Genomic DNA, 13,343 nt, shown 5'->3' on the forward strand with positions numbered 1-13,343 from the left:
CAATGGTGTCAATCTTACACCTGAGAGCTTTCAGTCAGTTACACTACACTCGGGTTTCATGTGAGAAGCATACTGATGTGTAAGGAAAGCATGTTCAAGTTTGGTTTACACTTCATGCAAGCGTTTCACTAACAAAAAAGACATCCTGAACTTGAATGCATTGCATGCTTAAAAGAAAAAAAAAACAAAATTGCAAAAAAACATTAGCCACTACCTTGGTTTCAATATGTCAAGAGCCAATCGTAAGCTTGCTCTGAGCAAACTTAATTAAGTGCAGCTTCTTTTGTGCACTTCAGCACAGAGCCCCCATACTCTTTACAAAAACGGAAGTGTCAAAACCAGAGACCTCAAACATCTGTTATTTTATTTTACTTTTGGCTTTGAGACCCAAAGGCCAAGTCCATCAATTTAACATTTTTGTAAGTATTCTCTGAAACAATTTGCCCATTCCTTATTATTTGCACAACTTCTTTTATAACTAAAATAATTTTGTTGCATGCAATCATTTTGTCCTTTGTGGGTACACAGGTAAGACTTTAGTACTTCTTTTTTTATGCATAGAAAGTACAATTTTGCAGGTTATTGACTCATTTCATGAACTGGCATTTGCCCTATTTCTGGTAGCAAATGTTATAGAAACCCGTGGTGTGCAAAATTCACAAGTGCTTTACTTGGCTTTACAATCATTTAACGTCTTTTTGCATTTTTCTTTATGTTTACTTCAGCAAAATTGTTTAAAGTTTCATTGAAAGGCAGAGATGGCAGACAATATCAGCAGCAGTCTTCAGACACTCACGACACACAGGTGAGAACTTTTAACACATGTGCCAAGTCATAAGCTAGTGTAATAGCGGTTCGAATACAATTGTAAAATCGAACAAACTTTGTGTTTGTTTTTAATTAGTGTACAGTCATGATTGTATTTATTTTATTTTATATTTCTTTTAGATTTTTTGTAGAAACACTACAATGTTTTATTAACTCTCAGTGTCATTGAAGGGGTTAAGAGTCATAATAATCTCAAGGTGAGACCTGCAATATCTTAAACCCTTTAATCTTCCTTCATCATGACATCTTTATTATGTATAGTTATTAACTATTGTATCTATTAATTAAACATTAAGGAATGGACATGAGCGGGTTGTTTTAGAATCTGCATCATGACACAAGACATTTAGGAAAGTACAAAAAGCTTGTACTGGTGTCTATAAATAAAGCGTTGAGTCGAAATAATTCATCTGATAGTAACATAATAATTAATCGTGCCTGTGTAGCAGAATTCATTTTATTCTACTTCTACAGTTGTACTGTAGCTGATGTCAAAGGCTCGTATCATTTCGGGTTATTTAAAAGATGTGGTCACAGTTTACAGAACCTTGTCTACCAGACTTAAGGCAGTAAGTCTGTCTCTGCTTCCTTTGTTAATTTATCTCATGATGTAATGTTCTACAGTAAAGTTACCACAGATACGATTACAGCATTTGTGTTCTTGCTTTAACATGACCAGCAGTGCAGGTGGCATAGTAAAACGTGATATGGGGAAATTTATAAGCCATTCCTGTAATGTACAAGACTACGAATTCATTTCAATGATGAATAAGAAATACAAAATGCTTTCTAGTAAAATAATCCAAGATTAAAGACAGAGTGCTGTTATGCTGCCTGATATGAGGTCTCCTGAACTCCTCTGTCATTCCTCGTATTTAACAGCACTTAACCTGCAATTGCATTTGTTTATTTACCAATAAAGACATTAAAATGTTTTATTGTCTAAAGCACTGATGGTTAATTTGGCTGTAACTTAAACAATAGAATTATACTGTAATAATGCCCTACATGCACCATATGACTAAATGCTTGTAACCTCCTGACCACCCTACCCATACAGCAAGTTTTCCGGTGCACGGATTAAATGTAATTATGAAAAAAGACATCTTTACTACTTAATTCGATTCAATTCAATTTTATTTATATAGCGCTTTTAACAGTGGTCATTGTTTCAATAAAATAAAATAATAATCACCCCAAAATTGTTATGATTTAAGAGAAATAAATTCAAATGAAATATTTGCATAGTGTGTGTGTTTGTGTGTGTCATAAAGCAGCTTAACAGAATTAAAAATAAATTGAAATAAATTAGAAAAATTGAAAAAAAATAGGTATAAATTATAAATATCAAAGTATTTTGCTCATCACCTTTGAGAAAATAACTCCATTTAGTGTCGGGTCAGATGACATCGTTCTTTTTCTTACTAAACACGACCCTGGATGTCTATAATTACAGTCTTTTTTGTGAAACTACACAAGTAGTTCTATTAACGTAACACGTTGTACTCCTGCTATACATATGCACACATTCTGCTCTGCCTCTGTTTTGTTTTCACACAGTGCAGATTTTTTTTTATCTTAACATATAACGTATGTATATATTCAGCACAGGTCTACTGTAGTTAAACAGATTTTCTTTTTATTCTTGTTTTATGTCTGTTTTCTAACAGTTTGAACCACATTACTAAGGCAAATCCTTTCAAATGTTTAAATGTGCTCTTTAATAAACCTGACTCTGATTTTCAATGCAGTTATAGTAGGAGTATAACCCAAAATAAATACATTAATGAGATTGAACAAATAATGTTTCCTGAAACAATTACTATAGATGTGAATAGTAGGTGGAGTATTTCTTTTTGTTGTTGTTGTTGTTTTTTGTTTATTTATAAAGTCAGCCAGCTTATCAAAATTTCCACCCTGTCTAAACCTAATTTAAAACATGCTTTTCATATTATACCAAAATTAAAAAAAATAAATAATTAAATAGGTAGACACAACGTATGTGTGTGTGTGTGTGTGTGTGTGTGTGCGCGTGCGCATATGTGTGTGTGTCCTTTATCTCCGTTATGTGATAGGACTGAAATGAGCAATAATGCGCATGATTTGCTGTATCTGTACCATGCAGCTATTGCAATACATAACCTGGAAACCCTGTGCACAGAGAATATTGTATGCTATTCCTTTTTTCATTAGTGGTTTCTTTATGGCAGCACAGTGGTTTAGTGGTTAGATCTGTCACCTCACATCTCCAGGGCTAGGGGTTCGAATTTCATCTCTGGTTTATATTTGGAGTACGCATGTTCTTCCTGTGCTACAGTAGGTGGGTTTCTTTGAGGATCTCCAGGTTCCTTCTCCATTTCTCCTTAAGTTAATGACCTCATACAACTGTGGAATTGGAGGTGTTAGCATACCTGGTGTCTTGTTAAGAGAATGAGTTTAGAGGTGTGGACTAGAGCTACTTTGACTGTTAAAAAACCACTAGAGTCTAGTTGCTCTGCATTAGAAGAGAATGCTAATGTGAGCCATGCCTCATTAGGGGATCTAATGGGGTAAAGAAACAACACTGAGTGACAGCCAACGATTTGAAGGCATCATTGAAACTGGCTAACATTCTGTGTTCATAAGTCTACATTATGTAAAACATTGAACAAGTACAGTGTCCACGCTGCAAAGGAAGCCACAGATTAGCAAAAAAAAATTTGGCAAAATGTTTTTGAGCTGATGAACTATTTGGAAAGTACACACAGCACTACATCTGGTGTATAAAGGGCACTGCATATCATCATGAAAGCATCATCCTAACTGTAAAGTATGGTGGAGGAAACATCATGATGGCCTGTTCAGCTGCATCAGGGCGTAACCAGCTTGCAGTCATTGAGGGGAAGATGAATTTCCAAACATATCAAAAATTCTTGATAGAATTTGGGTGACGCAACAGGACAGTGAAGCAAGTTCACAATAGAATGGCTTTAGAAAAACAAAATCCACCTTTTGGTGTGGCCAAGTCAGTTTTAATGACAAATGAATGCAGAAAAGCAAAAGGTTCACAGGTACTTTTTCTTGCCACTGTGTGACATATACAGTATACAGTATGTGTGTTTGGGCATTAACATATTAACTTATATATATATATATATATATATATATATATATATATATATATATATATATATATATATATTTATCACACATTTATTTTTAAATCATCAATAGAAGAAAATATTTTCGAATCCCTTTTTTTAATTTAACAAAAAATTGCTTTGAGTTATAATTTGCTTGCTTATTCAGCCAGTTATATTAATCAATTAATGAATTAAACAATGATAGCATCTGTTAATCAAACTTTTTTATGGCATAGTAGTAGGGTTAACAACAACAACAACAACCTTTTGGTACAGATCACAGAAAACATACATTTTGAGGACAAAACAAATACATTCCACTCACAACCTATAGAGCCTTTTCTATAAATATACCCACAGTAGGTAAACCATAACACAATCATAACTATAAAATAAACTGTTATTTTATGTAAACAACAAAGATTATTTAATTTGTTCTTTTCATTGTTTTCAGCTCCAGCATACCATATGACCACACTAATTATGAAAAGGATGGCACCAATATTTTCAGCACCAGCCCAGCATATGACTACTCTGATTATTATGGCTTTAATGGTACTATTGATGAAACAGAACCCTGCGATTACCAAACCCATTCAAACCAGTTCCTCCCAGTGCTCTACTCTCTGTTCTTCGTGGTGGGCTTCCCTGGCAACATGCTGGTGCTGTGGGTGATCCTGGGAGGTGCTCAGATAAAAAGCATGACTGATGTGTCTCTCCTGAACCTGGCCATCGCTGATCTTCTACTAATCTTCTCCCTCCCCTTCCTGGCTCACTATGCCAGAGATACCTGGGTTTTTGGTAACTTCATATGCACTCTGGTCCTCAGTGTGTACTACGTTGGATTTTATGCTGGTATTTTCTTTATTGTGCTGATGAGCATCGACAGATACTTGGCTATTGTTCATGCTGTGTTCGCCTTGAGAATCCGAACAAAGGCTTTTGGGATTTTTGCTAGTGTGCTCATCTGGATTATGGCTGTTGCAGCATCGTTTCCTGAGCTAGTGTATCTTGGAACTGAAAAGAATGGTACAATTTGCACTGCTTATCCAAATGATGGAATTCACAAGCATGTGAGAAGCATAGGTTTTATTAAAATGAATATTTTGGGCATGCTGATTCCACTGATTATTGTGGGATTTTGTTACACCACGGTTCTACGGAGGCTTTTGATGCTTCGTACATCCAAGAAACTGGCTATTCGTCTTGTTGTTGTGGTGATGGTGGTGTTTTTCTGCTGCTGGATACCGTACAACATTGCAGCATTCCTTAAAGCACTGGAACTGTGGCAAAAGCTGCCTTCAGATTGTTATGTTGGCAAGATGATGCAGCTGATGCTACAAGTCACCGAAGCCATAGCGTACTCGCACAGCTGCCTCAATCCGTTCCTCTACGTGTTTGTGGGAGAAAAGTTTAAGAGGCACCTCGCCCGGCTCCTCCGTCAAACACCATGTGTCCAAGTGCAGTGTGTGAAGAGCTACATGACCCAGGCAGCAGGCTCAGTGTATTCACAGACCACAAGTGTGGATGAACGCTCAGTTGGTGTCTGAATGGTAGAGGTTGTTAAAGAGGTTGTTAAACACCTCATTTTCGTAATATGTGTATACTGTATATATTGTCACCGCTAGGCGCACTCAGAATTGAGTTAAGTGTATGTAGTGAGGATTTAATAACTAAATTGAACAGATCGGCATTCAGAAATAATTCCAAAGCTATTCAGAAGTTAAAAGCTGTGCATGTCTGGTGGAGTTTCAGTAAAGCAGAATGATATCGCACTTGCATAACCTTCTGATACTGACAGGAACATATCGGTATTAAATCTATTGCCACTGTCTGAAAGTTTTATATAAGTACAATATAGTATGGAATCATGCAGGCATAAACTTTTTTTTTTTATAAAAGATTTAAGCCTGACATTCATATTCACATAGATCTATAATTACAAAATAAATAATATGCAACAAAAAGGGCATCCTTGAGCAACCCCACAAACACAAATGCCACATTGCTTTTCTACAGTTTAACTACCAACACAATATTTTTTTAAAGACACCGGCCTTCGCTTTTATGTTTGTGTCCTCGGATGTTGTTTCTTCAGGGTCCACTCCAAACATAAGTTCTTAATGGTTTCAAAGTCAAATGTTGCCAAGCAAGAAACACTTTCTTTACTCCCTATGTTTTCTTTTCTTGCAAAATCACTGCCTGTAGGCAGAAATTACTGAATCATTGGACCTGACACTGGACATAACTGTTGCATGAAAAAAAGTGCACTGCGCATCAAAATAAAGATGTTTTGGCTTGCAGCCAATGAAGGTACATTTATGGTACACTTGCAGCCAATGTAAATGTTTTTTTTTTTTCACTGTTTGGACAGTTTGTCATTGTTTTTGTTTTAAATCTTAAGTATGTGTTTATGTGCCGAGCTAAATAGAAATCAAAAGTTTTGCTAGTTAATTATTCATTTTGCACTAATACAGTATATGGACAATAGTCATATCTTTGAAACAGTGCTAAACACACTGATACAGCTAAATGTGTAGACTACAGCCTGTAATAATTTGTGAAGTCTTTTTTTTTTTCATTTAAAGTTGCATTTGAGGTTGTGAAAAAAATCAGTTCCTGTTATCACTTATATTACAACATAGATGGACAGTCATTTTCTCCCAAGCCCACTTTTGTGTCTGCCTTGAAGTCTATATGCATACTTTTATGAACAAGTATTTATTTTGTTAAATTAAAAAACATGTTTTAATAAGAGTTATTTTTACATGTAAATTATGTAAACCATTCAAGACCGTTCAAATGAGCAAATATAATAAAAATTATAACGTCTTTTATATATGGACGTTTGAGTTAAAGCAGGAAATTTTTTTTGTAAATGAAGGCATAAAACCTGAATGGCCTTTTTAAAGAAAGCCGTACTCAGATCACTTTGGTTGTTTGCGTGAACCTTCAGCAAGTTATGCAGGAACTTGGCTAAGCATTATTGCCATATCCCCTATACAGTTCTTACCACCACCCAAGCCATTATTACATGTTTGGGCCACTAAGGGAGTTCGTGGGAGGCGACATTTCAGACATGAAGCAGGTAGTCAGATCATGGTTCTTTCATACTGAAAAAAACTGTCTATCTTAAAAGATATGCCGGAATAAGTGTAGGAGGGTATTACATATATATGTAGCTTCTACTCTTATAATGTGTTCTGATATTCTGCACAATTTCTTTTTGTATTCTCGAAATGATATATACACAGTATCTGTTGTTTGGCAAATAAAGCTTGGCTGATGATATATCATGATTCTTATCTCATCTCATTTCACCTCATTCATAGTTATCCTTTAGAATTTAAGATTTTTTTTATCAATATGGCAAAATAATCAACATCAACATTTGGAAAGCTAAGACTTTACACCCTGCAGAAAAGCCAATTCACTGCAGGCGAAAGAATGAAGTGAACCACAACACAACACAGGACTAATACCATCTTTTTAACATCCAACACTGACTGGGGATTCATGGCCATTATGGACACATTCATGCACACTTGCACTACATATTTATATATTTTCATTTATGGACCACTGCACAAATCACTTTAATAAGACACTTTAATAAGTCACTTTTTATACATATTTGCACACCCTAGTCATTTAAAAATTTTGACAAATTTCTTTTTTCTTCTTTTATATTTCTATATTTGCTATATTATCATTTTGTTCTTATTTGTACAGTATATTTTACTAGTTAATTAGAATTTTTATTCATATTTATTTCTTATGTATGAGCCTTTATTTTTTAAAGTCACTGGCAGTCGTATAAGCATTTCACTGCATATCGTACTGTGTACATAGTATGACTGTGTATGTGACAAATAAAATTTAAATTTGATTTAAAGCTCTAGTAAAGTGCTCTGGCCCTACAAATACAGGCCTGGAGAGAGAGAGAGAGAGAGAGAAATTTTAAAACATAGATTTTTAAGTATTTGTATATCAGTCTCATTAAAAAAATTCATTCTGTTTCATTGTCATTTTTTTTTAGGCAAGGCACATAGAAGATTAGGGAGGGAGAATGCTGCATAACAGAGAGATAGCGGTTGGGCCTATGCTCTCTGTCTCTCCGTAACAGAGAGATAGCGTTCGTACTTAATGATGGTAATAGCTCATTTATGAATCATTACAACACTGATTACTGAACCTTCACATCTCGTGGCCATCCACCTGCAACAGAGACTCACCACATTCAAACCACAGTGTCTACACGACAACATCCCCATGTGTCGAAATAACACACTACAGTTTTTATATACTGTAGATCCAGTTTGCCTCAAATCAGCTCTGAATGTGTTAAATAAACATTGGAGAATTTACTGTGTGGAAATTCTCAGCAACTGGAATGCGATGGGCGCCAGAGGATTGCGAGGACAGCCAAGGCCAGTAACCCAGGAAGGAACATTTTGTTGTTGAGAAAGAAACAACAAAGCTGATTGAAACATCTATCTATCTATCCAAAGACAAAATACAGCTTTCAACATAGTATGCGAAGGATACAACGAGTTACACATGAAAACTAAATGCACATCTGTAAATGTGAGAACAATTGAAACGAATGCATACATCCATTACATAATAAGTGCTTGTGAATATCTAACGTTGGTTACATACTGCACAAGCAACTGTTGGACCAATGACCGGTGTATGTCAAGAGGAGTTTGTTCATCTGTATACTGTTTAGTTTTGCTTCTTAGCAACCTCTTTGTTATCTCTCCCTTTTTTTTTTGTTTTTTTTCACACACATTTTTTTCTGCTTACTTGCAAGGATTTTCTTGTCAGCGATGTTGCCACCTCTGCAAAAACTGTGATCCGGGTTTATTCACGCAGTATTTATTCTATGTGGATTTGTCATAAAACTAAGCTTGATTAACTTCAAAACATAACATGATTAACATTGACCCAGTTATTTTATTCCTCGATTCATTGTGGCTCCTAGTGATTTGAAGAAATGCTTTATTTAAATAAAAAAAAAATAAAAAAAAACCTGGAATACGATGATGTTTGGAGTATATTACAAAGTAAAAGTAGTAATTGGTAGCTAAAACTGACCTGTGGGAGGGGGAGGGGGGGGGGTGAGATGGGGAACTGCCATTGGGAATGAATAAAAGAAGTCAAAACAATTTTTATAACTGTGATGTTATTTCATTTAAAAACCTCAAAACTAGTATCAGGTTATGAGGTGTGAAAACTAGGTCAGACCGCAGCCCCCTTACCAGCAAAACTCCTGACGCAGGCTGGTGCATTCTGCATTTGAAACTTTCTCATACAATGAGTTATCTAAAAACACTATCACAAAATGATAGTATGTGTACCTTTCTTTTTTAATTATGACTTCTTTTGGATGATTGATTTCTTGACAGGTAGCGCCAAGTCATAATTTCATGAAACTCATTTTAAAACATTTGAATATTACTCACAGGAACCTGCTCTCTCTTAGCATCTTAAAAAAAAAAGAGCTAGAAAAAGTTGACACATGTGCATTGAAATGAAAAAACTCAAATTTATGCTAATATTTGCTCCTGTGTGCTTCTTTGTTTAAAATAAAGGGCTTTACTTGATATTTATACTCACATCCGGATGAGCTGTTGTTTTTGTTCTTTTGTGGTTTCTTCTTGTGAAGACAACAGCATGATTAATCATGTGCAGCTTTTACGGGAGGAAATTAAACGTTTCTGCACTACGTTAATGAGAAGAATCAATATATAAATATGAATATATGAATACATGATTAATGAATCATGTATCTTACATCCCTGATTCAGTTCATAAGTTATAGTATAAAGAGTTTTATCACATAGAGATACCATCTATGGCGTAATGGTGAGCGTTGCCAGGACAGGAAGAGAACATAACAAATAACAAGCCAAGTGCTAGATTGTAGATTTGCGATGATGTAGAAAGAGGTTTTCTCTTTTATATTTAAAGAAATACATCTTATCATGTACAGCACTTAAGATGATAAGAAACATGATTTGTTTATTATACCTTAAACAACTCAACTCACATGTAACCCAAGTGGCATTTACAACTAAAAAGCAACAGCTAAAGAGATTTCCTATAAATTAGTCTAGGTAGTGTAATGTGTCAATGATCAGAAGTTCATACAGAATGCAAAATTGTGTAACTTATTCAGGGACAGGATGGTGGTACAAAGTACAACGTTGCTGACTTTTTTTTATTCTTGCTGTGGCGCCAGTTTGGTTAAGGATTTTACTGGCAGCAGTGTTCCTGTTTGCATGGACACTATCGCGCCATGCGTCATCTGAAACTTGCTGAGCCTTCCAACTCTGCGTTTTCGCTTTCACATCATGCAGGTACATGAAAAGCAGCAGCAAGAGAAGAGGAAGTTGACACGCTGTTAATTTGAAAGATAGACACTACAACCCTGGATGTATTAATATCAAAGCAAAAGGTTATAATAAAAACCACAAGCTCTTATGGTTGGACAGCAGCCACGTGTTTTTCACACGAATTTTTCGCGTACTCTAAGACTATCTCTCCACTGATGCATGCAACAACCTCAATGAAGCAAGAAACATTCTGTGGTTACTCAACAAGCGGCAGCTCATATCAATGCATCTGCAGCATTTTTAAGAGGTTATTACTTTCCATCCCTCTTCTCTTCATTCCACAAGTTTCTCATAGTATATGAAATATTATACAAGAGTCAATAGGATACTTGTGCTGTTATATAAGAAGGCCAATACAGCATTCGAGCCTGTTGCTCTGCCACTTCTTCGCACATCTGGTCACAATTTAGTGTATCTCACTCCCACGAACACATCCTCAGAATGAATTTACTAGCTATTTGAACCAGACTAGATCATTCAACTGTGCAGGGGTAATTTTATGGTCACATGTTACTTCTCATCCTTGTTTTGCAAAGTCATGTTGCTTTTTTACTCACTATTGTAAAAAAGCACATCCTCTTAATTTATTACCACATACTTTCTTGAGAAATAAGCTAGCTCAGTACAAAATAACATAACCACAAACTCATTGTGGCTGCATACAATAACATTAGGTTTCAACTGGCCGAATGAAACTTGTGCCCCACCCACCGTTTCTTCAGATCTTGCTTCCAAAGAGCCAGACTTTCTTGTATGTTTTAAAGTAGTCTTAAGGAATAGTTTTCCAGGCTTCCTGAAGGATTTTTCGTCTCTCATTTTTAGTTTTAGAGGGATATTTGTTTGTTTGTTTGTTTGTTTGTTTGTTTGTCCCTTTGTCTGTTTATTGATTAGTATACTGGTGAGGCTGAATGATGGGTGGTTAAACAGCGAAGAAGGTTTCTGCTGAGGTTACTATGTGAACAGCCATGTTTAAAATCTTTAGGCACTATTGATCTATTAAATAGATAAATAAACAACATCTGGCATTAAAGGTATTTTTAAGCATTATTACTGCACTAATTAAAAATGGTTATATTACAGCTACCTGGGTTATATAGTGCCCGAGGTTTAAAGTGATAATTGTAATTGTTATGAAGCAAAAAAATAAAAAAATAAAAAAAGAGCCTTAATTTCAAGCCATAAATGTTATTTAGATTTGATCAATTCCCTCATTCTTGTGTAAAAGCAAAATCACATTAAAGAGGTGATATTAGGTAAGTACATTTTCTTTGAACCTTTTATTTATGGGAATCTTCCTATTCTCAAATTGTTTTAGGTAGATTTTTCCATTCTAAATTGGTGATAAGTGGATCTTTCCATTCTCAAATGGTTTTATGTGAATCTTCCCATTCTTACGTGTTTTTATGGGTATTTTCTTGTTCACAAATAGTTTTATGTAGTGCTTCTCACCCTTAATTAGTTTTATGTGGAACTTTTCATTCCCACATGGTTTTATGTCAATTTTTCCATTCTCAAATGGTTTTATGCGAATCTTCCTATTCTCAAGTGTTTTATGGGAATCTTCCCATTTACAAATAGTTTTATACAGCATTCTCAATTGGTTTTATGTGGAGCTTCTCAAATGGTTTTGTGTCAATTTTTCCATTCTAAATTGGTTTTAAATGGACCTTCTCATTTTCAGTTGGTTTTATTTAGATCTTCTTATTTTAAACAGTTTTTATGTTGATCTTCCCATTCTTTATTCCATAATTGTATAACCTTATCTTCAGCTAGGGGGTTGCTTTTATAAACTGGATGTGTGCAGCCACCCACGTATGCATGGTAAAGGAGTCAGACCTTCGATGAAGTCTGATGAAGGATTATGTTTATAATTAATATTTTACCCGGGTTTATTCATTTATGTTTTTTAAACTGCTGTTATATAAAATTGTTCAACAGCAATATACCAAACAGATATGAGATTTGAATTGTGGTGTAAAATCTATCACACTAAATCACATTTTAAACCAATTGTAAATGGTTGCTTGTCTTTTGTATGCTAAGCCTCTTTGTATCTCTACTCAGAATTCTTTTTTATCTGGCATCTACAGTAATTACCACATTTTGTTCTTTAGAAGTCAGGAAGCTTTGTGACTCTTTATGCAACCATATTCTCAGTGCTAATGCACATGAGAGCAATAGCTGTTAGTTGGACAAAGTAATCAGACATTATCAGAAGCGTCAAACCAGCAGAAGGGTCCAGGTGTGGGACATTAGGAAACTTGCGAATGTGAGTGTCTCATGGTTTCTCTGTGGTTTCTCTGTGATCTAGGAGGTGGGGGTCATGTTTGTAGGTAACTCTATTGTTAGGGAATTGAAGTCGGTGGGCAGATTTGTAGGACATTCTGTGTTAAATAATGTGGAAAGTAATGTAATTTTTTTTTTACATGCCACGAAATGTTTAAATACAGCATACAAAACAGCAATTTCATTTTCAAATTAGAAGAGAAAAATTATTATTATTAACACGAAGTCAATTATTATTGATACAGGATAAATACTGTGGATGTCTCAGTCTACATCAGTAACTATAGATTGCTGACTTGGGAGTTTTTCAGATAATTACCATTTGAGTAGCCACAGACGGTTACTGAAAGTGCTGACTGTTTATAAAGGGTTGAAGCATATTCATGGAAAGTTGACTAGATGGGAGAAGTATGGTGAGAAGAAGATTGTAAAGCAAAGTTGATTTAAGAACATGGGAGAGCTTCACAAGGAGTGGAGTGAGACTGGAATCAGTGCATCATGAGCCACCACACACAGGCATCCTCAGGAAAAAGGCTAGACTAATTATTGCATTACTAGAATCAAGCCACTTCTGAACCTAAGACAAAACTGCTGTCATATAAAATTGTTCAAATGTAAATTATATCACACTAAATGACATTTTAAACCAAATATAAATGACTGCTTGTCGTTTGGTATGTCTACTCACAATTTAGTTTTATTGCTC

General features: G+C 35.1%; 1 protein-coding gene across 1 annotated transcript; it reads left to right on the top strand.

Moving 5' to 3' along the window:
* Nucleotides 1-280: 280 nt before the first annotated feature.
* On the top strand, nt 281-6,152 carry LOC128520399 (C-C chemokine receptor type 5-like). Its single transcript, XM_053494627.1, has 3 exons — nt 281-419; nt 726-805; nt 4,405-6,152. Exons 2-3 carry the CDS (start codon nt 759-761, stop codon nt 5,498-5,500), a joined length of 1,143 nt encoding a protein of 380 aa, XP_053350602.1. The 5' UTR covers nt 281-419; nt 726-758; the 3' UTR covers nt 5,501-6,152.
* The last annotated feature ends 7,191 nt before the right edge of the window (nt 6,153-13,343 follow it).

The sequence above is a fragment of the Clarias gariepinus genome, chromosome 4 (assembly GCF_024256425.1).
Source record: "Clarias gariepinus isolate MV-2021 ecotype Netherlands chromosome 4, CGAR_prim_01v2, whole genome shotgun sequence".
Taxonomy (NCBI): domain Eukaryota; kingdom Metazoa; phylum Chordata; class Actinopteri; order Siluriformes; family Clariidae; genus Clarias; species Clarias gariepinus.

Bases quoted from the DNA above. Each gene is read 5' to 3' on its own strand.
- LOC128520399 (XM_053494627.1), top strand. From the start codon at position 759: ATGGCAGACAATATCAGCAGCAGTCTTCAGACACTCACGACACACAG. The intron at 806-4,404 runs GTGAGAACTTTT...CATTGTTTTCAG, and splicing joins CAGACACTCACGACACACAG to CTCCAGCATACCATATGACC.